This window comes from Lycium ferocissimum, chromosome 11 (assembly GCF_029784015.1).
Source record: "Lycium ferocissimum isolate CSIRO_LF1 chromosome 11, AGI_CSIRO_Lferr_CH_V1, whole genome shotgun sequence".
NCBI classification, from domain to species: Eukaryota; Viridiplantae; Streptophyta; class Magnoliopsida; order Solanales; family Solanaceae; genus Lycium; species Lycium ferocissimum.
In genome coordinates, this window is record NC_081352.1 from 34,641,961 (window position 1) to 34,666,725 (window position 24,765).

General features: G+C 34.5%; 4 protein-coding genes across 5 annotated transcripts; all 4 read left to right on the forward strand.

Annotated features, from left to right (window-relative positions):
- The first annotated feature begins 763 nt into the window (after positions 1 to 763).
- Positions 764 to 3,970, forward strand: LOC132037619 (probable serine/threonine-protein kinase PBL23). Its single transcript, XM_059428152.1, has 5 exons — positions 764 to 1,224; positions 2,393 to 2,574; positions 2,674 to 2,863; positions 2,982 to 3,373; positions 3,582 to 3,970. Exons 1-5 carry the CDS (start codon positions 1,062 to 1,064, stop codon positions 3,900 to 3,902), a joined length of 1,248 nt encoding a protein of 415 aa, XP_059284135.1. The 5' UTR covers positions 764 to 1,061; the 3' UTR covers positions 3,903 to 3,970.
- A 3,038-nt stretch (positions 3,971 to 7,008) lies between these two features.
- LOC132037618 (DNA polymerase I B, chloroplastic/mitochondrial-like) lies at positions 7,009 to 15,382 on the forward strand. The gene is made up of 12 exons (XM_059428151.1): positions 7,009 to 7,425; positions 9,020 to 9,945; positions 10,083 to 10,270; positions 10,408 to 11,099; positions 11,665 to 12,121; positions 12,787 to 12,882; positions 13,211 to 13,303; positions 13,383 to 13,577; positions 13,785 to 13,877; positions 13,960 to 14,172; positions 14,316 to 14,405; positions 14,838 to 15,382. Exons 1-12 carry the CDS (start codon positions 7,310 to 7,312, stop codon positions 14,997 to 14,999), a joined length of 3,321 nt encoding a protein of 1,106 aa, XP_059284134.1. The 5' UTR covers positions 7,009 to 7,309; the 3' UTR covers positions 15,000 to 15,382.
- A 2,160-nt stretch (positions 15,383 to 17,542) lies between these two features.
- LOC132037091 (uncharacterized) lies at positions 17,543 to 20,251 on the forward strand. 2 transcript variants are annotated; one of them, XM_059427551.1, is made up of 2 exons: positions 17,543 to 17,691; positions 18,905 to 20,251. In XM_059427551.1, the coding sequence occupies exon 2, from the start codon at positions 18,954 to 18,956 to the stop codon at positions 19,488 to 19,490; it is 537 nt and encodes a 178-aa protein (XP_059283534.1). In that variant the 5' UTR covers positions 17,543 to 17,691; positions 18,905 to 18,953; the 3' UTR covers positions 19,491 to 20,251. The 2 variants fall into 2 exon arrangements, with proteins under 2 accessions (XP_059283534.1, XP_059283535.1); XM_059427552.1 differs by having other exon boundaries at positions 17,613 to 18,663.
- A 1,469-nt stretch (positions 20,252 to 21,720) lies between these two features.
- LOC132037640 (probable protein phosphatase 2C 55) lies at positions 21,721 to 24,762 on the forward strand. Its single transcript, XM_059428178.1, has 2 exons — positions 21,721 to 21,917; positions 23,336 to 24,762. The coding sequence occupies exon 2, from the start codon at positions 23,387 to 23,389 to the stop codon at positions 24,476 to 24,478; it is 1,092 nt and encodes a 363-aa protein (XP_059284161.1). The 5' UTR covers positions 21,721 to 21,917; positions 23,336 to 23,386; the 3' UTR covers positions 24,479 to 24,762.
- Positions 24,763 to 24,765: the final 3 nt, after the last annotated feature.

Sequence of the window (24,765 nt, forward strand, 5' to 3'; positions counted from 1 at the left end):
AGCATTCTTAGAGCTACTTTGAAGTTTGAAGATGTATAAAAAATTTGGATACAAAAAAATATTTGAGATATGTAGTTTGCTTGTATGTTTGTGAGATTTTGATATTGCTGGTGGCTGCCATTAATGATATTAGAGGTAGACTGGAAGGGTCTAGATGCGTTAGTTCAATATCGATTGAGGAAATGAATTGATGTCATTTTATATGATTTTGAGCAATTTTACTTCATGAGCTAGTTTTTTGTTTAAGTTAGGTCCAACGTTCATTTTCTTAAAATGATATCAGAATTATACCTATTTCGAGTTCTTGATGTACAAATGTCAGGTTTCGTGTTATGTTGTCAAGTTCCAAAAACTGTGCAGTGGTGAGCGAGGCAATCGAGCTTTCGAATACTTTGGGTCTGTTTTTTTCTTTTTGCTTTCCTATCCGATGTCCATTATTTGCGTTGGAGCCAACTAAATTAGGATTCACGACTTCATATCCGGGCTCGAACCGTTTGGATCTCGCTAGGCAGACAAGTAGCTCATTCTTGTCAATTGATCCCTAACAAAGGCAATTACTATGTCATATAACTTATTAATCCATCATACCAACAGAAGTAACAAAAATGTATTTTCCTTTTGTCCCCGAAATTCTTGGGTTCAAAATTAAAACAAATATTATGGCTTTCTTTTTTTCTTTTTCTTTTTTTGAAAAAGAAAAAAAAGAGCAAATATTTGTGTCATTTCATCACAAATATTCAAAGGTATACCATGGCAAAAAAAAAAGAGGGTGCATTCTTGTTTTTGCACCTGAGAAACAGGACTCAAGAGATTATAGTTTTTCTCTTAGGTTTCTTTCTCCGGTGACCGTCTTTGCACGGTTCACCTTAGACGGGAAAATTAGGAACTAATTTTCGTGATTCAAAATGTTCCAATTTTCCTCTTGAAAATTGATCATAGAGTTTATCAGTGTGTTGGTATTATTGGAATCGTCTCATGCAAATTTCATCAATAAATTATCTCTGTAATTAAAGATTGCAGGCTAATATTTATTGATGATTTTGAGGAATTGTGCCTAAGATATGATATTAGGTAGATTAACAAAAAGAGGATGGATACATTGCTTTCCATGCTGCATGCCTGTGGATGACAGCATTCATATTAGCTCTTTGGAAGATAGTATCATTCAACCATATCAAGATAACAAATCTCCAGCACAATTTGCCAACATTTCTCTTAAAACTGGTAATTCTTCTGCATTTTTTTTCTCATCTTTATAATCTGCATTTTTTCATGTTAGCATTATTATATTATGGGGAATGTCCAAATACTCCTTATTCGAAAAGAAATGCCGTTAATTTACTCTCCCTTAAACGTCGTTCATGCTCTTGTTGTTAACAAATTATTTGCCTTTGACTTTAACGAGCTCCTTTATGGAGTAGGTAGATTCTACGTGTCAAAATACTTCGAGAAAAATGTCCAAATTTACCTCCTTCTATGCGAAATATCGTAATTTTACTCTCCCTTATATGTGTCATTCAATGTTCTTGTTGTTACAAATTTATTTGCCTTTGATTTTAACGAGCTGCAATATGGAGTAGGTAGATTGTACATGTCAAAATACTTCGAGAAAATGTCCAAATATACCTTCTTTCAATACGAAATACCATAAATTTACTCTCCCGCATACGTCGTTCATGCTCTTGTTGTTAACAAAACTATTTGTCTTTGACTTTAACGAGCTCCAATGTGGAGTAGGTAGATTTCACATGTCAGAATACTTGAAAAATATGTCCAAAATTACCTTCTTCTATACGAAACACCATAAGTTTACTCTCCCTTATACGTCATTCATGCTCTTGTTGTTAACAAATTGTTTGCCTTTGACTTTAACGAGCTCCAACGTGAAGTAGGTAGATTGTACATGTCAAAACACTTTGAGAAAATGTCCAAATTTACCTTCTTCTATTCTAATAGCTCAATTTTACTCTTCGTTGTTGTTAACAAATTGTTTGGCCTTGACTTAATGAGTTCCAAGGTGGAGTGGGTAGATTCTGTCAAAATACTTTGAGAAAAAGGTCCAGACTCACTCCTCTTCCTTTGACTATGATATAAGTTACCCTATGATGGAGGCAGATACGAGACACGGCTATTTGCTAATAACACGCGTATGAATGACCAGAAAGTATGACAAGGGTATATTTAGATATTTCATCAGTGGAGTATTTTTAACACTTTTCCTTGTATCATTGTTTTGATGGCCCCCCCTTTTGCTTTTGTTTCCCCACAACGTGTTGTTCATTGTTTTTTTATGTTGAAACTTTGTGAATGACTAATGAACACCGGACACTAATATTGCGTTCGATCAAGTCATCGAGTGATTGTTTGTTTTCTGACTCTGCAAAATATTCAGATAGCAGCAGAAGGAGATACATAGCTGCAGAAATAGAAAAGTTTGGAAAAGGGAACATTTCAGCTCAAGCCTTCACGTTTCGCGAGTTGTGTCTTGCAACTCAAAACTTTGACTGCGAAAGTTTGCTTGGCTCGGGTGGTTTTGGAAAAGTATACAAAGGCCACATTAAAAGCAAGAATATGGTACTGTGCCCATATTTCTTTTGTTAAAAGATTGATTATCTTTCTTCAACTCTAAAAGAAAAACTAATTTAACCATTGTTCTCTTTTCATGTTGCTTAGGATGTTGCTGTGAAGCAACTTGACAGGAATGGTTTCCAAGGAACTAAAGAGTTCCTTGTGGAGGTCCTACTGTTGAGTCTTCTCCGTCACTCTAACCTTGTCAATTTGGTAGGATATTGTTCAGACGGTGATCAGAGAATATTAGTTTACGAGTTCATGCCAAATGGTTCTCTAGAAAATCACCTTCTTGGTAAGCATTCATATCCGACCATTTCCATCCAATGAATGTCATTGACAATAATATGACCTTGATGGCATGATCTTGAGTTTGATATTTGCCTTTATTGAAATTTTCTATTGTTTGACAGAGCTCGGTCCAGATCAAAAGCCTCTGGATTGGTATACGAGGATGAAAATAGCAGCAGGAGCAGCAAGAGGACTTGCATACTTGCATGAAACAGCTAATCCTCCGGTGATATATCGGGACTTTAAAGCATCCAACATACTTTTAGATGAGAATTTTGATCCCAAGCTTTCTGATTTTGGACTTGCCAAGCTAGGTCCAACAGGTGACAGGACTCATGTGTCCACCAGGGTCATGGGAACCTATGGTTATTGTGCACCTGACTATGCTTGCACAGGAAAATTGACCGTTAAGTCCGATGTTTATAGCTTCGGGGTAGTCTTTTTAGAAATAATCACAGGACGAAGAGTCATCGACAGCTCCAGACCTAGTGAAGAAAAGAACCTCGTCAAGTGGGTAAGTTTCAAGAATTCATTGTCACTAAACAGCAAATACTCCATCATCTCATTTATATGACACTTTTTCGTATTTCAAACCCCATCAAGTGCCAAAAGCTTTCTCTTTTTTTAAACTCCGTGTCCAGTCAAATAATGACATAAATTGAAATGAGGGAGTATTGTTTAAGCAATTAGAGCCTATCTTTATTTGACAAATTGATGGGCAGGCACGACCACTGATCGCTGACAAGAAGAAGTTACACGTAATGGCAGATCCATTGCTAGGAGGGAACTACCCGAAGAAGGCATTGTATAAAGCTCTAACAGTTGCAGCAATGTGCCTGCAAGAGGACGCCAGTGCGCGACCTTTTATCAGTGAAGTAGTGACTGCTTTAGAGTATATATCTAATATCAAGAAACATGATGATCATAATGAGGAAAGTGCAGAAGACACTCTCAAATCCCCACCTGCATTGCAAACTATTACGAGTCATGTTGATCGTATTGCAAGTAGTAATAAACCTAATTGTGTTAGAGAAAGATACTAAATCCATTTTCCCGTCACCAAACACTTCTATTTCCGAGTGTTTCTCCAGTTTTATTTAGTTTTTATCAATATGAATGTCCTTAGATTTTCTATGCACAGGTCATCGAGTTACACTGATATTGTAAAAATTCTTTTTTATACTGTCAGTGTATAAGTTAAAATTTATTCTTATAAATGCACCATTCCGTTGAAAACAAAGTAAGAAGTCTTCTTTCAATATAATTGAGGTATTCCTCAGCAATCGGATCATCTCCCACTTATTAATATTGGCCATCAAAGTATATGACGATCTTTATTATCTCTAGGGGTGACAAGTTTAACTCATAAAACATGACTCGCCAAAACCCCCTGGTTTGGCCAGTAGCTCGAATATTTATTAACTCAACGCATATAAAAGTTGGCTCAATTAGGCTAAATATATAGCTCAAATTCACCGATTAGAAACCTTGAATATTTGTTTACTAGTCCATAACTACATATGTGTCTATGTCAAATTTATTTCAAAAGTGTGATGAAGGCCCAAACTTTTATGGGATATTTTATATCAACATTTCAATTTTTTAACCCAACATAACCCATTGGGGTCATTTTAAAGTCTCCACTTTAAATTTCAATATTAGCATTTTAAGATTTACTTAAATTTAGGTTTATTGCTTGAAATTTAGTTTATTTGTTTAATATATACATTTTTCTTGTATCATGTATCTTATAAGTTTGTGGTGTGTTCAATATGAAGGGAAATATTTTTCACGAAAATATTTACCACGAAAATTGTTTTCTTAAAAATATTTTCCACGAAAAATCAGAAAAATAATTTCGGGTGAAAATATTTTTTCGTGAAAATGTATTTCTAGAAAATATTTTCCAAAAAAATATTTTTCTAGAAAATAGACCCTTCAAAAAAAGGTCAAGGGTTAAGCGAAGGTCATGACCTACCCCATTTTTTTAGTCCATTTCAGCCAACCCAATTCAGTTTAAATAGAAATTAGCCTGTTTATTACTCACCATTTTTATTGGGTCAATTTCATAACATTCATACACCCCTATATGTGTCCATCATTTGCATCAGTAGTCACCGAGAACAAAAGTACTGCATACAGAATCAGAGGATACTGAAAAGCTAATTTGGTGCTTTTGTTATCGGTGAAATTTGTTAAGATGCATGTTGGCGAAATAATGTGCATTACTTATTATTTAATCTTCATATTATGACCTCAATGTAACTGTTCAAAAATCAAATGTAACTGTTCAAAAATCAAAATAACCATAAGGCAACACATGGAAAAAGGGTGAATAATATTTTTAGTCCATCAATGGTTGGTAAAATTATTAGTAATATTTGACTAAATATATTTACCCTCCAATTAATAGAGATGTCATGTTTGATGCATTTGCTTGTGAATATTCACAAATCTATCATAATTACTAACGTCTACTTATTCGTATGTTATGTTAAGCTTGCATTTACACTGTATTTGAGGTAATACTCAATTCATCTCAATTTATGTGAAACTTTTCGCTTATCGAAAGTCAATGTAACAAATTTTTGAAACTAAATTGAATTAAATCAATTCAATATTTTGAAATTAAAATTTAGATATTCATAACTTAAATGAAAAGTGTTAAAACTTGTAATTTTTCTCATATCAAAGTGAATGAAATAATATATTTTAACATATGATCAAAGTATGCATAGCTTGAATTTTGAAAAGTAAAAAGCGTGACATCAATTAAGATAAGTTGAATACTAAGACGTATAACATATTCTTACATAAAGGACCAAAACAGACATTTTAATCAAGGTTAATAGCCTATTTGGCTAAGTTTCTAAAATCAGCTTATTTTGAAAAGTAATTTTTTCAAAGGCCTAATGCATATGCAGCCCCCTAAACTTGTCCCTTTTTTCCATTTTGGCACCTTAACTAAGTGTTGTTCCTATTGAACCCCTGAACTTGGCCTCAAGTGTGTCTATCAAATACAATCCAACTTACATAGTAATATATATTGTGAGTTTCATTTTCTTTAGCCTTGCATGTGAATGTCAATCTCATCCTATGTGGAAAATTCAACCAATTAAAACACCGCACCCATTTTAATTATACAATCAGATAGGAAGACGTGTGCTATTGTGTTATACAAGTGAAGAAGCACCGCTTAAACTAATCAAATAACAAAACTAGAAAATAAGAAATCAAATTTGGAAACTAAAATTGAAAACTGAAAACTGAAAATTGAAAAATAAGAAAGCAAAACCGGAAAATAAGAAGCCAAAAATATTAAGCAACACCAGATCCTATTATGTTATTCGAGAATACCAAAAAAGCTTCAAAATCAATCTCAAAAGGCTGGTCTTCAATTCCTGATTGGTCAAATTGCTTGACTTCTTGAAAAAAAGTTGTTATACACATATTTTAATGATGTATATAATTTAAATGCGCGAAGGGTTTTAATTGATTAAATTTTTCACGTAAGATGCGATTGACGTTCACGCTAAAGAAAATGAAGCTCACCATATATGTTATGTAAGTTGGATTGTGTTTGATTGACACACTTGAGACTAAGTTCAGGGTTCAATGCGAACAACACTTAGTTGAGATACCAAAATGAAAAAAAGAGACAAGTTTAGGAGCCTGCATATGCATTAAGCCTTTTTCAAAAGTACTTATAAAAAAAAGTAAAAGTACTTTTGACGAAAAATAGTTTGCGTTTGGCCAATTAATTTAAAAAATACTTTTAAATAGCAAGTAATGTTTGGCCACCCTTCTAAAAAGTGTTTCTAAGCGTATTCTCAAAATGTTTTTCAAAAAAGTATTTTTGGGTAAAACCTATTTTTTTTGCTTCTAAAAAACAACTTATATTAATCTCCAAAGATACTTATTTTCTCCCAAAAGTTTAACCAAACAATTTACTTTTTAAAAATAAATAATTTTAACGAAAAGTAAGCTTGGCCAAACGGCCTATAAATGTTCTAAATCATATCATATGGATATTTAAAAACTTCAATAATTGAGAGGAATAAAAAATATTACTACTCCACTTTATATCCTGTGAAAACAACTTTAGATTAGCAAACGGCCTTTTTGTTTTTCTTTTGTTTTTCAAGAAGAGAAAAGCAAAGGGTTTTAGCTGTTAATACTCTTTCTGTCTCTCTCTCTCTCAGCATACACAACATGGTCTCTCTTCTGTGCTTCACCACCACCACTTCCCGACAAACAACTAATTAAAACCCTTGTAAAACCCTAAAAAATTTACAACTTTTTTACAGTCAGTCACTCTTTTTGTTATTTCTTTGTGTGGTTAAAAATAAAAATAGAAATATAGTTATAAAACTTTATCAACACGGCCGCTCAGTCTTCCTTTTTGAGCTGCACTAGCAATAAGCTGCTAGTAGTAAGCAGAAGAGTAGCTATGGCTTTCTTGGGTTTATCTGTTCAATCTTCACCTTTTAAACCTACTTCTTCTTATGTTTGGTTTTCTCCTCATTCTCGTTCTTTTTGGGCTTCTTCTGGTAAAGCCCTTCACAGGTTTGGCTACTTTTCAACTTTGTTACTGTTGTTTTTCTTGTAAAGTTTGGTTCTTTATGCCTTATGGGATTACTATTGTTTGATAATGTTTCATTCCTTTTGTTTTACTGCTGTTTTTGGGTTTTTTCATATGTGGGTATTGACTCATTTCCTCAACTTATTACTGCTAATTTTCTTGTGAAGTTTGGTTCTTTATACCTTATGTAATTACTATTGTTTGATAAAGTTTCATTTTTGGGTTTTTTCATATGTGGGTATTGACTCATTTTCTCCCTTTTCAACTTTGTTACTGTTAATTTTCTTGTAAAGTTTAGTTCTTTATACCTTATGTGATTACTATTGTTTGATTATGTTTCATTCCTTCTGTTTTACTGCTGTTTTTGCGTTGTTTCATATGTGGGTATTGACTCCTTTCCTCCATTTCCAACTTTGTTACTGTTAATTTTCATGCTTTATGCATTATGTGATTACCATTGTTTGATAAAGTTTCTTTCTTTATACTTTAAACTTCTTGTTCTGCTGTTTTGGGTTTTTTTCATATGTGGGTATTGACTCATTTTCTCACTTTTCAACTTTATTATTGTTAATTTTTCTCGTGAAGTTTCATTCTTTATACCTTATGTGATTACTATTGTTTATTTAAGTTTCTCTGTTTAGACTTTTAAACTTCTTGTTCTTCTGTTTTACTGCTGTTTTTGGGTTTTTTCATATGTAGGTATTGACTCATTTTCTCCCTTTTCAGCTTTATTACTGTTAATTTTCTTGTGAAGTTTCAATCTATATACCTTATGAGATTACTATTGTTTGATAAAGTTTGTTGCTTTAGACTTTAAACTTCTTGTTCTTCTGTTATACTGTTGTTATGTGCTTATTTTGTGTTTTATTTGGTCACTCCATGCCCCCTTTTAGATTTCAGGGTGAATACTATTTGGCTTTCTTGTTTTGTATTTACTTATTGCCCTTGTCTTTTGTGAAGTTTAAATGCTTACAGAAATGAGTTTTTGGTGTGGCAGGATTTTGTAAAAGATTTTGAGAATATACTAGACTTTTATATGCTTAGGAACAAGTGAAGAGATGCTTTTATACGCCCATAATACCACCTTGCTGAATTTAATAAAACTATATAGTTATGAGAAGTATTGTAGTAGATAGTATATGATAACTTAGGAGGAAGACGATGGCCAAGCCAATTATAAGTTTCCGAAGAGAAATGTAAGGTCACAATGAAAGATTCTAGTGTCGTTCTTAACTTCTGTTTTAGTTGGGTGGAGGTTGCGTACTTTGTATTTATTAAGGGAATTTTTGAATATATTGGTTATCTTCAAATATTATCTAATCATATATTTATTTTATTTTTGTAAGAAGAATGACATTTGTTTTCTTCAAGGAAGAGTAATTTGTGCTTATTTATCCACCACTCTAATGCTGATATTTATTCGAGTTAGATATCCGTGAAGATGTTTTTGACCATGTATGATCTGATGAATAGGGAGAGAATTGAAAGCATAATGCCAGCTATTTAATGTAGCTTGCCAAGTCCTCATTTATAATCGATCTCATTCTTTCCCGATTCCAAACTGAATATCATTTGCAGGCGGGAAGATTTGAAAACTCAGAGTATAGAAAATGCATCGTCCAGCTTAGCTGTGCTTGGTGATTCCATTAAACAAATATCAAGTCATGAAAGGAAGTTATTCTCTAGTGGATTACAACAGAAAATTGAGGAAGACAGTACTTATGGATGGAATGCTGAAATTGAGGCTCTTAAAGCTCTTAAAGCAAAAAGCTCCTATAATAATAGTTACAAAAAGATTTCAGCGGCAAATTGCAGTGTCAGTGCCTCCATAAATCGGAAGGTGAAAGATGAAAATTTTGATGTTCCAACTGAAGTCAATACAAGGATGATGCGTGAACGTATCACCTCTAGCTATTCTGCCACAACCTGTATTTCAGGAGGCAACTTATCTTCAAAAAGCAAACCACCTTATAGCCCTAGTAGAGGAGAAAAGAAGGAAGTTGGAAACTGGAGAGAGTATAAAAAACATTTGCCACAACTATCTGTAGGTATTAACCATTCAAGAAGCAATGAAGTTACGCCAGTAAATAAGGTTGATGGTACTAATGTAAAAGGTTCCCATCTTAATGGGCAATTGTCAAACAAAATTATGGAAGCAAAGTGGGAGAAAGCTAATAAACTTAGGGAGGGTAATGCATCTGATCAAGTAAGAGAGAGTGTGAATGGGACTGCGACCAAGGTAGTTACTGTCAAAGCAAAAGGTGTTATCCAAGACCGTGCAACTAATAAAATGGAAAAGAATGCAATTCAATCCGTGGCAACTGATGTTGTAAATGGAACTGAGACTAAGATTGTCAGTGATGAACTAATTACCCTTCGTGACAGGCTAGGTGCAATGTATGATAAAGTTCATATAGTTGACAATTTATCAGCAGCAAAGGAAGTTGTCAGTAAGCTTACAAATCAGTACAGGCATCTCGTCCATGCGTGTGATACGGAGGCACGTCTATCTTAATTTTGTTTGTTTTTTCTGATTTCTTGTGATTTTCATGCACATGTAGAATTCTGCATTTGCAATTAAATTTGTCGCTCAGCCACTTTAGAGCTTATTTATCCTGTTTGATTGATCATACATAGGTAGCGAATATTGATGTTAAGCAGCAAACACCTGTTGATCATGGAGAAGTTATATGCTTCAGTATTTATTCTGGACCAGAGGCTGATTTTGGTGATGGGAAATCTTGTATCTGGGTAGATGTTCTTGATGGAGGTGGCAAGAACCTATTAGTCGAATTTGCTCCATTTTTCCAAGACCCATCCATTAAAAAGGTAGCTCTTTTATGATGGTAACTTTATTTGGGCTTTGTTTCTAAAGCCTTTTTTTATGGCTGCCTAGTTAAGATCTTTGTTCATGGCTAGTCATACCATTAACGTACAAATTATAGTATGCAGTGGTTTTTCTGTAGGTCTGGCACAACTATAGCTTTGACAACCATGTTGTAGAGAACTATGGGTTTAAATTATCTGGCTTTCATGCTGACACGATGCACATGGCACGACTTTGGGATTCCTCTAGGCGAACTCTGGGCGGTTATTCATTAGAGGCACTAACAGGTGATTCATCTGTCATGTGTGATGCTAGACGGATCCATGCTGAAAGGCTGTTCCATGGTGAAGGTCTGTTTGGTAAAATATCTATGAAAACTATCTTTGGTCGGAAAAAGCTGAAGAAAGATGGAACTGAGGGTAAAGTAACCGTCATTCCTTCTGTTGAAGAGTTGCAAAGGACTGAACGAGAATTATGGATTTGTTATTCTGCATTAGACTCCATAAGCACATTGATGCTTTATGAGAGTCTGAAGAATAAACTATCTAAACGGATCTGGACATTCGATGGAGTTCGTAAAGGATCCATGTATGAGTTTTATGAGAAATACTGGCGTCCATTTGGTGAGCTTCTAGTTCAAATGGAAACAGAGGGTGTGCTGGTTGACCGTGCCTATCTTGCTGAGATTGAGAAAGTGGCTAAAGCTCAGCAGCTGGTTGCTGTGAATAGATTTCGTAACTGGGCAGCTAAGTATTGTGCTGATGCAAAGCACATGAATGTTGGAAGTGACACACAGTTGCGCCAGCTGTTTTTTGGTGGCATCCAGAATAGGTATAAAGCTTTCCAAAAAATACTTTCTTGCAGAGCAACTTAATCAAAGTGTTTTATGTGTTCATTTGGCAAATTTTAGTCTTGATTCTGACATAGGTTTATTCATTGTTTTAAAATAGAATTTGTAGTTTTATAAGCTACGCAGAAGATACTAAAGGTTGTAACTTTTTTTCTTTCATTCCAAAATGATAACATACTACATCTTAATAATTTAGTCAAACTGTTCAGTCTTTTGGCTCTGAAATTAAAAAATTATAATTTTGGGATGAAGGGAGTACAACATTTTTCATTACATGTATGACCAATAAAATTATGAAACTGTTGTTAGTTTCTAAGTAAGAAGTTGGGTATTTTCCAACTCTGTCCGGTATAAACAAGTTCCCTGGCTTCAATTGAAGATATCTCCTTAGTGAGTGCTATATTTTCTCCTTAACAATTTCACATTGAGCAATGGCAGCATATAATGTCTTTAGTGTTTTTCTCCTTCAGATTGTTCCGTGCTTATTCAGTCTGTAATACCTCTCATTTGGTGTTCTTTTTCTTCCCAAAAATAATTGCTTTACAGAAGGAATCTTGATGAGAATCTACCATATGAGAAAGAATTCAAAGTTCCAAATGTTGATAAAGTAATTGAAGAAGGAAAGAAGGCTCCCACTAAATTTCGTAAAATCCAACTACATAGAATTTGCGATCCTATCGACACCGAGATTTACACTGCCAGTGGCTGGCCTTCTGTCTCTGGAGATGCTTTGAAGGCTCTCGCTGGCAAAGTTTCTGCGGACTTTGATATTTTTGATGATGTGGATAGCAATGCTGAGGAAGTTCCTGAAACAAGCGTTGATGAAGCTTTAGCTACAAATAATGAAGCTCCCAGTCAAAGCCCAGAAGTTTCAGTTTATGGATCAGCTTACCAAGCCTTTGGAGGTGGGCAGAAAGGAATTGAGGCCTGCCATGCCATTGCAGCCTTATGTGAAGTTTGCTCCATAGACTTTTTAATATCCAACTTTATCCTCCCCCTGCAGGTAAGTTGCTTTGTGTTTTCTTCCATGATGTGGTATATAAGATTTCCTCATGGAACAGCCTAAGAAGTTCAGGCCAGGTTTTTCTTGGCTGTTGAATTTGTTTGTTAATAAATCTGCTACCTATTATGGCATGTGAGGAGTTTAAATAGAGAAGCGTGGTCAGTAAAGATTCATAATAGGACAAAGAAATTGTAAAAATATTACGACAATCCTCTACACTTGTTTGAGACTGAGGAATAGTCGTTGTTTGCTGTTTTTATCTTGGCCCTATCTCATGGGTCTGGTAGAAAATTCCTACAATGTGAAGTCTTCACCGTGGTCTGCTCAACGGATAGTTAAAGGAAATAAGAACAACTAATCCTTAACTGATTGTTTAAAATAATTTTTCTACTGATGTAATAGCATGTGAGAATGATATTTCCTGAAGTGACATGATGATACATTAAGAATAGTGATTGTGTTTCCTCTTATCATTTATGAATCACTGAAATTACTTACGTCTTGTATATGGGAACTTTCCCCAATAGTCAGAAATTGCACCACTCTATTTGTGGGTAAGAGATACAGCCTATTGTACATTGTCTTGAGCTAATAGGCTGTGTGGGTTAGGTTGCTTTATTTTGAATGGGAAGCGTTCTCTAATAGCATTGCTCTTTCTATCTCAGGGCGATGATATATCGGGTGAGAATGGACGGATTCATTGTTCCCTGAATATTAACACTGAAACTGGGCGCCTGTCTGCAAGGAGACCAAATTTGCAGGTTTACTTCTATGTCACTCTGACTTCTTTGACTGCTGTGCATTTTGATTCCCAAATATGTGAAATGTTTATCTCGTTTTAGGTGTCACCACTCACAATTTTCTTTTCAAGTTCTGATATAGACCTATAATTTTACTAAAATGTTGTAAATGCGCTTCTCCTTCATCATTAATTGCATGGCTCAATAAAGCGATATCAAGTAAGAACTTCAGTGGTCATAATGTTAACTGTTTCAAAAAAAAGTAAGAACTTCAGTGATCATCGGTCATCACTTATGTTTCATTACTTGAGTACAATGTTGTTTCAAAGGTTATTTCTTTGCAATACAGAACCAGCCTGCTCTGGAGAAAGATCGGTATAAAATTCGTCAAGCTTTTGTAGCTGCACAAGGGAATTCCTTGATTGTGGCTGACTATGGTCAGGTATCTAGCTGCTTACCGATTATAATAGTTAGTATTTCTTGAATTGGTTGCAAAATATTAACAATTTTCTTATAATTAGTTGGAACTTAGGATTCTTGCACATCTTGCCAACTGTAAGAGCATGTTGGGTGCATTCAAAGCTGGTGGAGACTTCCATTCAAGGACTGCTATGAATATGTATCCTCACATCCGTGAAGCCGTTGAAAAAGGGGACGTACTTCTTGAGTGGTATCCTCAACCAGGTGAAGACAAACCACCAGTTCCTCTGCTAAAGGTAATTGCAAACACTGTTGTGGATGGTGAAACTTTTCAGATTGATATGCAGAAGACAGGATAATTGTTGGATGTAGTAAGCGTTGAATACAGTATTTTACACCTTTTCAGCTACTTCCAAGAGTGAAAACTTCATGAACAAGAATTTTAGTGCAAGAAGTTTGATTTAATGTGATTTTGATACAGTGTAACACAAATTCCTTTTCAGGATGCTTTTGGCTCTGAAAGAAGGAAGGCAAAGATGCTCAACTTTTCAATTGCTTACGGAAAAACTTCAATCGGACTCTCGCGTGATTGGAAGGTACTTCAGCATTTTTGACACTATCTATTCATATAATTTTTTTACGTATGTATGAGCTGAGTGAATACTATTTCAAACTCAGGTATCTGTAAAGGAAGCGAAGGAAACAGTTGAACGTTGGTATAGTGATAGAAAAGAAGTGTCAGATTGGCAGGAACAACGCAGATTTGAAGCACGCGAATTTGGACGTGTTCACACACTTCTAGGACGGGCCCGCTGGTTCCCATCAGTAAAAAATGCAACTGGATCCGTAAAAGGTCACATAGAAAGAGCTGCTATCAATACTCCAGTCCAGGTCCATCTTAATACACTTTCACCCTATTCTTTTCGTGTGTGTGCGTGTTGCCATTGTCTCTCTTTTTTTCTTTATCTTTTTAATAAGTTGTCTGTGCATGTATCTCCCATGTATGCCATGCTGACTTCTCAAGTTTTTGACAGGGGAGTGCTGCAGATGTTGCTATGTGCGCCATGTTAGAGATAACAAAGAATGCACGACTAAAGGAGCTTGGATGGAAATTGCTCTTACAGGTTTATCTTCCGTTGTCCTTTACAGGACTCATTTCATTTTAAGAAAAGGAAAAATGAGACGACAAATAATAGCAGAAAAAACTGTGTTCTGCTATCATATTTGCTTTGTGGGTACATCTCTCAATATCTCGCTCAGTCAGCTTCACCTACAACTTTCGAGCTCACCAATTGTGCTTAACTGCAGACAAAAAGATAATATCCAAAATTTTCATGAATGTGTACTTGGAGAAAGATTAATTTTTCATGCAAGTGAAAGGGCATGACGCATTTAGAATTTCATGTTTGCGTAGCTTAGAATTATTTGCTGTATGCGTCTTAATTTTCTTTTGCAGTACCAGTTGATTGTGTGCGTCTTGGACATTCAAAATTATAAAATTTGCAGTAAGTTGCCATTAGCTAACCGCTGGTACTTAATTGTTCGTCTTGGAACAGGTTCATGATGAAGTTATTTTAGAAGGGCCGGAAGAGAGTGAAAAAGAAGCCATGGCAATAGTGGTTGACTGCATGTCCCATCCTTTTAATGGAAAAAATATTCTCAGAGTTGGCCTATCTGTTGATGCTAAATGTGCCAAAAACTGGTATTCTGCTAAGTAGATGACGGATTTCATCAACAAAATACGTGGACTTCTATCAACGCGGCTTTGTTCCCTGCATTTTTTTGTGCCTTGAAATGTATAGAGATTAATCTAACTCGGTCCAGTGTGTCAGCAAACGGGTGATTTTCGTGACCATCGAACTATAACTGCCTTCCTTCCCTTCCCCCCCTTTTTGTCATGTAGCCTGCTGCTGTTACTCCATTTTTCATCAGGTATAGAATAGAATAGCCTGTAGAAAATTTGTGTAAATGTACATATCTTCTTTTTCTTTTTTGGTTGAGTAAGTTGTATGTAGCCTTGATTTTCATATCAAAATCTTTGTAAAAGTACATCTTACTGTTTCTGGCTAGGTGTTTATTTTTTTGGCCTTGAGTTTTTCAACATCTTATCCTCTTTTGTACACTTACTCTTATCTAGTTTGTTGTCTAGGACTATAAGTTGAGTTAAAGATTGTTTTAGTATGAGACTGGAAAGGCTAAAGCAGTTCATGAAAAGATTGATCCTTAATACTGTCTTTTTCATAATTTGACACTAAAGAACTTTAAAATAATATTAGATGCAAAATGAACCTTAATATTATCTTTTTCATGATTTGACGACACTAAAACACCTTTTGAAAAGATTGATCAGATGCAGTTGATTTGTAAAATCAATTCTCAAATAAATTAGTTAAACACAAACTGTTTATTTTTCTTCTTTGAATATTCGTTTGTGAAAAGCTATGTTGATAAAAGTGCTTTTCAGAGTAAACTACAGTAAATTTTAAAGTTTTGCCAAACATGCTCTTATTAATACAAGTTAAACAGGAGTAGAAAATACTCACTTCCTTTTTTTATACCCTTTTCTTAAGCCAGGGAGGAAGTAAATAGTACTAACAGATGGGAAGGTACAATATTTAGGGGGGTCGTTTGGTTCGTGAATAAGTAGCACTAAGATTATAATTTTAGAATTTAGATCTTGTATTTCAAATAAAAGTCAAAAGGATTTTAAATCTCTTAATAATTCGAGAGGAGTCAAAATCATCACATCGTGATAGGAAGTTTGGCGACTTCAATTAATAATGATATGAAAGGAAGCAATTAGTGGTGGACCAATCACTTGAAAAGAAAGAAAAATAATTTTTCAAAGTTAATTACTTTTGTAAGTGGACCTTAGTTATTTAATGGGAGTAATGTAGGAAACTTTTAGATTCAAATTAATGCACTCCATTGTGTTGAGCAATCTGAACAATATATCCGAAGAAGAATTTAATTTTTACATAATAAAACAATATAAAAAGTATTAAAATTTCAAAATTCCTCGAATCCAATGAAATCTCATATAATTTCTAGAGCTTTTCCCAAAAACATATATCGATTTCAACTAATTAAAATTAAGGCTAGTCGATTCATTTTTCGTATGTAATCAAGATAGATAAAGGTGTGCCTTCAACAGCTAAATTTAGGAGAATGCATAGAAAATATTCTAAACATACTACTTAGAACAATACCATTTGTTTCATTTTTTTTTTTTTTTTATCACGCAATTTCAATCTATATTAATTTCAATCACATGGAATGTGTCACTAATCATGTACCAAATATGTGATCGCATTTATAACCCGGTTTACGGTTGGACGAAACATGCGACCCCATATATTATCTAGAACATTAATACGGCAAGATTAAGACCCTTAATCAAACTAAGAAGATTCTCTAATTGTTCATGTCGCTCCACTTAAGCTCATGTTAATTCAATAACAAACACCAAAAGTTTTCTTTATATTTTCTCTGGCATGTAAGATTAAAAGACGACGAAAGAACATTAGATCTTAAAATAAACAAACATATCAACATGACTAAAGTAATCATAACTAATGGACAGAAGAAGATTATGTAAATACTTACTGAAAATCTCACTTATCTCACTTATCAAATTCCACATTCCATTCTGGAATTTGATATCATCTGCATGTATTTCTTATTTTATTATGTCATATTTCTTGTTAATTAGATATGCATTGATTATAAAAAATTATAGGCCTTTCAAGACAATCCATTAAAATAAAATTTTAGATTTACCTCATTTTCGTGAGGTTAAATAAGTATACTAAATTCAATATCAAGGCAAATCTTATCACATGAGAATGAGAGTACACATTCCAAATTTTGGAGTTAAATGATAAATCACATCAGTAAAGATTATGGTAAAATTGTAAGTTCATTCAACGGCAAATCTTTAATTCTGCTTATGAATTCGATAAAATCAATAGCTTTGATCCAGATTTTATTTTTACATATTCAAATATACTTAATATATATAATTAATTTATCTAAAGTTCAATAAGCTAAATTTCTAAAATTCAACACTTATAAACTCAAAGTTTTAGCTCTAGTCCCTGTCCATTATTAATTTGAGGTCTTGAGTTCAAACCCTGAAAATGCAATCGTCTCAAAGTAGAATTTCTAGCGCAAGTGGAAATTAATCAAGTCAAAGTGAATATCGAATAATGGGTAAAAAAAAAAAATTTAAAAATGATAAATTACACTTGAGACAACAAAAGGAAAACAAATGAATGTGGGACCCAACAACAAAAGAACAAGCCAACATAGAAATTGATGCATTATCCAGCACAATATACGTTTGTGGAGAGTGACACAAGACACAAAGGGATTGAATTTCTGCTGTCAAATCTCGCCATTGTTTTTCTGGTAAACTTCGAATCATTAGCTTTTTTTTTGAACTTCTAATCGAAATCTTTAATATTTGTACTAGTTTTATTTTAAAGATTCCATGTTATCTCATTGAGTTTTTCAATCCAGAATACTGTTAACAAGCAGTTTAGATCTATCTTGTTGTATTGACTTCCCAAAGTTTCAATCTTTTGTTGTGCTCTTGTGTTCTTGAGTATAATTAGTAATATGGGGTCTTATTGAACTTGTCAAGATGATGCATATATTGAAAACTTGGAGGACTCTTTCTGTTTGGTGGATTTCTAATTATAAGGACTAAATTAGAAAGAATGTTTGGTCTAGAATTTGTTAAGTGATGGTTGGTCAGGAGAAAGAATGTAACTTAGATAATTAGGACTCTATTTACAGAGACGGATTCAGAATTTGAAGTTTGTGGGTTCATATAGCGACGGTTGGTCAAGAGAAAGAATGTTGATTTAAGGGAATCTAGGATATAAGCTCTCCTAATTTCGACGTCTCTTTGCATTTTCCTAGAATTTGTTAAGCATGGGTGGTCAGGAGAAAGAATTTAGCTTGGATAATTAGGCTTCAATTACAGAAGTGGATTCAGAATTTGAAGTTTATGGGTTCGTATAACGATCCCACGTTAATGTATAACTAGGTTCAAAGACAAATATTTATTAAGTGGATTTCTTAATATATATATACACACAATGTCTGGGCAAAAGCTATTTAATTCATGTGAACATGTATATTACATGCTAGCTCCACCTCTGGCTATTTAGCATGATAATTCTTTGTTTTCCCTTTGTGATGTTGGGTTTGATTAGGTAACATGTTTGGTATACCATCGTTTAGATATATCTAGGCTGGTTAACCATGGAGAGGCTTCTCCAGTTGTATACCCGTAACAATTACAAACAATCAATTATGACTCCCTTTGGATTTTGATCTTTTAGAACCTGACAGAGTATTTGCTAGAATATGCAGGTGAGCTTTATTTTCTCTTATTTATGGTTTTCAGGTCCTTATTGTGCGGCTTTTTTAAATTAACTTGCTTTGTCTTGGTACGAGTTAACGTCTAGGGTCCTCGTCATGATGATGGATCTTTTTATGTTTATGTGTTTTTTCCTGATAAATCTAGGATATTCACATTTGTCTGGAGAGTTTCTCATTGTGCTCTTAACTCTTTTGCTGCGTTGTTCCTTAATTGACTCGAGTTTTAATCTAGTTATAGGAATTCATGTCAACCATGCAAGTATGAAGAGGTAGACTTATTTATGCACATATCTGCTGGAGCGGCCTCAGAATATTCGGAAAGAATTATGGTTCCAACATTAGAGTCCACGAGAGGTGGTGGAGGTTCGATTAAAGTGGGAACAACTGGTACGATCGGTGCCCTCATGTCAAGAGAATTGGATTCAAAAACATCTGCTTCTCCAACACCTGTATCACATAGGTATAGGTCTTCTACTGTTTGTTCATTCGCTACTGGTGATGCGACCAGTCCTAAAAGAATGAAGCCAAGAAGATCAATGGATGAAGCTAGCAGCAGCTGGGCATCTAAAGATAACAAAAATAGCCCCGAGATAGTCAGGAAGGCAAAGCAGTACTATAACTGTAAAACTCCTCAAATTCCGATACTAGAATCAGAAAACATTTCAGTAGATGGAACTCCTATTAGGCAGAAAAAAGGACCAACATTGGTGGAAATTGTGGACGTAAAATGTAGTAGTGCGGAGAAAACATGGGCAGCCCCTATGAAGAATCGCCTGAAGAAACTTAGCTTTTTAAAGCTTTCTGTGAGCCCTGTCTAGACATGTGGACCTTCGAGTACAGTCAAACCTCTCTATACCAATATCTTTTGTTCAGATATTTCTTGATTGCTATAGCGAAATGTTGTTATAGAGAACATATATGAAAGATGGTTTATAAAAAAAAAAAAAGATAGTTGTTATAGTGAAATGTTGTTATAGAGAAGTCTGACTGTATCAGCCTTGTAAGTGGATCCAGGAATTGCTCTTGGGCGACCACGTTCTACAACTTATATACACAAAACGCATACTGATTATGAGCTTATTCTGCTCCCTTTCTTCTTTTGTTTCATGGCCAAAGATCCAAGTTTTTGTCCGGAGTAACCGCTAGGTGAAGGCACATCAGCAAAGTTGCCAAAGTTTGCTACACATTATCTTGATGGCCTATTTTCCAGCTTACTGAAGTTCTCAATTTCTTGCAAGACGAGGCATCCTGTTGTGCCAATGCTGCCTATTTCAACTGTAGAATTCCTTTTGCAGCCATCTTTCAGCAACAGTAATGCCTAAGCCGTTAAGTTCTTAGATTGCCCCTTGAGTTTGAAGTGAGGTGGCCTGGAGTTGGTATCCTTCTGATGTGAGAAGCTGAGAATTGGTCATTTTGGTTAGGCCTAAATTCCAAGTGTTTTTACATGACTTTTGTGTCACATAGATTCTGTTTTCTAACAAAGTGTAAACTAGGGTGATTGAAGATTGGCTCTATTCATGTGGTTGTAGTAAAAAAAAAAAAATCAATAAAGGTGCTTAACTCCATTACCAGCTTCAAACTACTTGTTAATTTAGTTGACTATATTTTTAACCAAGACAAGAATTGGTGATGATAGTTCTGAATCTTTCTTCAACTATTTTTAGAGGAAAATCTACCTCGTTCCACTGATTCTGTCTAAAAGCTAAAGAAGAAAAGTAGTAATGTGGTTATCAAGCACTTATCCCCCACCCTAAAAAAAAAAAGGTATTGTGGTTATCAAGTTCAATGATACTATAGTGATTTCAAAACTTTACACAGTTATACCTATTCCCACCCCTCACAAAAGAAATTGGATATCTTCTCTAATCCAAGACATATTTTTGATTTTATCTTTAGTAAGCTGTAATTCGCTCCGCAATTTATTGTTGTTTGAATTTTTGGACTAAACAAAGAAAAAAATAAGATTTTTTCTTCAGTAAGTATTTTGGACTAAAATAAAAAAATGCAAAAAAAAAAAAAAAAAGTATTTTGGTTTTTTGGACTAAAGAAAAAAAATGCAAAAAAAAAATGTGGTTTGGAAGCTCACTGAATTTCATATCAGAGCCAGGTTTCAATCCTGGGACCTGTGGGTTATGGGCCCACCACGCTTCCGCTGCGCCACTCTGATTGTTGATACACAAATTGCAGAATCAATTTATAGACCATTGTGGACTAGTATGGAAATTATTTTAGAAGGGTGTCTCTGGCCCAAAGACACAAAATTGTTGCTTAACGAATGCAACAATATTTCACAAATTCATTTTTTTTTTAAAAATAATTCTTAACAAATGACTAATTCCTAAATAATCTACGAGAGATCTTGATAGATAATTATGGAAGTATTGGACGCAAAATCTTGATTAGTTCATTCAATAAATGCAAAGAAAGTTCGCACTATTTTAGTATTATTTCAAAAGTAAAATAAAACTAACTTCAAGTAATTGCTTGTAAATAAGTATGTAACAAGAAAAATAAGATATATATCCTACTACAATCGATTTAATCACTAGTAATGTATAAATTGTAATAATGTTGAGTTACATGAACTTTGTTATTTCATTAAGTAAGTTAATTAAATATAGAAACTTACCTTGTAATATCAATCCCTAAATAGTCTTTACGGAATTGAAATAAAGCATTAGAGGGAGGTGAGCACCAAAACACAATATGTCTTCATCATTAAAGTTACGACAATCCCAGATTTATCTATAGTTCGCAAGACAATCTGTCACCTTATTTGCCTCCTCGTAAATATAGTCTACTTGAGGCTCAAATAGAAACACGCAATAATTCAATTATACATGAATAAATATATTTTATAAAATAAGCCGGTTAGTCAATATTTGAAAATCAATTTAGACAACAAGTAAAAAATCTAACTTATGAACTCTCATGAATAAATATGACCTGATAATATTTTTAAAAAATTATACCATCTACCAATATTAGTTAAACTCAAAAATAGGGTCTTATCCAAACCAAAGAAAATAAAATATATAGGGCAAATAAGAGAGATATTTTTATTAGCTTGTGAAAATCGATAGTGAACCCTTATATTAAAGCTTCCAACTTGCAACCTAGAGAGAAATAGTGAAAAAGATTGCAGCTTTTGCATTCAAACAGGGAAAAAAGAGGTATCTTTGAAGTGGGGTTTGGATAGAAGAGGATAAAGAATTTCATAAACCTATAAGCTAAAGAGTTATCAGGTGAAGTTTAATGATACCCTTTTGCTCTTTCTTATTACTGGTAATAATTTTGCTTAGTATTTGCTGTTCTTGAATGAGGAATACATTCTTGATAAGGAAAGTGGAAAATACCAATTATAGTTTGTAATTACCTAGGTCTTTTCTTGATTTCCTTTTACCATTTTTTGTCTAATGTACTTTATCTGCTAATTACTGTGTTGACTTGACAAGAATAAGGGTGACAGTTTACCAAGGGTGTGGCCTAATGGTCAATGAAGTGGGCTGGAAATCATGAGGTATGATGTTCAAATCCTAGCATAATAAAAACACTAGGTAATTTCTTCATATGTGTCCAAGTGTTAGTGGATAGAGTCATCCGGTAGTGTGCTGGTGGGAGATAGCAGATAACCAGTGGAATTAGTCGAGGTGCGCGTAAACTGGCTCGGACACCATGTTTATCCAAAAAAAAAAATTAAAGGCCACATTTCAAAACCCACCTTTTGTTATGTAGTCAACTAGTTTGGGATTGATACATAGCTGATATTGTGTTATTGGTTGCTATGTTTGGTCAACTATATTATTGGGGTGCATAGACCATAGTTACCAATTTCTATCTGAGCAAAAATCAATTTTGGCTTATCCGAAATATCAAAGCACAAAACTTTTGCTTGTTTACCTTGTGATATATAATCGTATGAAATTTTTTTCTTTTGATTTTTTTGTGTAAGAATTCCATATAGACGATTAGAGATTGAGAAGAAAAGCAATTGAATTTCTAAGTCTCCCTTCAGGCGGATTATCTGTCTTTGCCTCATCGTGTCGCACTCTTTCATTGGCTGTGGACAGTTTTGGTGTTGCCTTCGAGCTTATTGTTGTAATAGTTCGACTTTGGAAAGTGCTTTTGCAACTTTTGGCTGCTAATAAGCTCCCAGATTTGTGTACTTGTTAGAAATTTGGGTTTTTAGTTCTTAATTTGACTGAGTCAATTTTCTTGATATTCGTCTGTACAAGTATGAAGTGTTTGTTTCCCAAGTTAATACTCCCTCCGTTTCAATTTATGTGAACATATTTCTTTATTAGTCTGTGCCAAAAAGAATGACCTCTTTCTATATTTGGAAACAATTTCTACACAAAATATATGTGACTCATTGAACGCCACAAGTTCAAAAGTCTTCTCTACTTTCTTAAACTCTGTGCCCAGTCAAGTGGGTTCACATAAATTGAAACGGAGGGAGTAGATTCTATTTGCCAGGCTTTACAACTTGTACTTTCTAGCTTGCACATGTTAACACAATCTCTTTTGTATAAACTCATTGAAGGGAAGACACAGAAGCTTGTTTCGTGCTTCTTATTGGACTTATCATAGTCTTACTTTATCTAATATGTCCATTAAAAAGAAGAAATGTAATCTACTGACAGTCATGTTTTTTCTTCTTCAGTGGTTTTGCTGCTTCCCGAGCTACTTTGGCATTGACACTCAGAAAGGCGTAATGGCTATTTGTGGTTCAAGAAATATTGGCCATTTCATTGGCAATATCACTGCTAGGCGCCTGCAGTATAGTTTGTCAGTAAAGAGTTGTGCTATTTCTTACAACAAAAGAGGCTTTCAAAATGTTAGTAAAGCTAACATCAGTTTGGGAAGCAAAGGACGGTCCAATAACTTAATGCTTAACCAATATTTCACAACTAATGTTGCAAAGAGGAGGAGCAACCTCAATCCACACAAAGGATTTGGATTGGAAGGTTTTCGCAATTTATCCCAGGAATGTTTCTCTTCTGATACTTCTAAGGGCATGGAACAAGTTGTAGATGTTGCTGATTCTTCTTCTGAAGGAAAGATCCCGTTGAAGCTAAATTCGGGATCATTTTACCTACCTCATCCTGCTAAAGCAAAAACTGGCGGAGAGGATGCTCATTTTATTTGTACCCTTACACAAGCAATCGGTGTAGCTGATGGTGTTGGTGGATGGGCTGATCTCGGTATCGATGCTGGGTTATATGCCCGTGAATTAATGTCTCACTCTTTAGCTGCGATTCAAGAGGAACCAAAAGGTTCCATAGACCTAATCAGGGCACTGGAGAAAGCGTACGTGAGAACAAAAGCAAAAGGCTCGTCTACTGCTTGTATTGTTTCACTCGTTGATGGGGGTCTTTATGCAGTTAATTTAGGAGATAGTGGATTTATGTTGGTTAGAAATGGATGTGCTGCATTTAAATCACCTGCACAACAGCATGGTTTTAATTTCCCATATCAACTAGATTGCAATAATGCTGGTGATTCACCTAGCTCTGCCATGGTTTTTAAAGTTACTGCTGCACCTGGAGATGTATTAATTGTTGGTACAGATGGTCTTTTTGATAATCTGTTTGACGACGATATCAGCGGAGTTGTAATTCAGGCCATGGAATCTAGCTTAGGGCCTCAGATGACTGCTCAGAGGATAGCAGAACTAGCCCAGCAACGAGCAATGGATCAAACTAGGTCCTCGCCTTTCTCTGATGGAGCTCGCGAGGCTGGATTTGAGTACAATGGTGGAAAGCTGGACGACATCACTGTAGTTGTTTCTTACATAAACGAGTAATTGAAAATCCATAACATGCTGCAATTTTCGAAGACACAGAAAACTGAAACTTGTGACCAGCTTGGAGGAGAGTCACAAAATATAGTCTATGTATAAGAGGCATCGGTTAGAATTTTGGCGTTTTAATTTGTTTGTAGAACAAACACAAGAATGAGAGGGCTACAGCAGCATTTTGGATCTAGCTTAGAGTTTACATCAGTTTGATCCAAGTGTTTTACTTTATGAAATTCAAATGGCATGTTGGAATCTCTTAACATTTATTTGAGGAAGGATTTTCTTCTGTATAT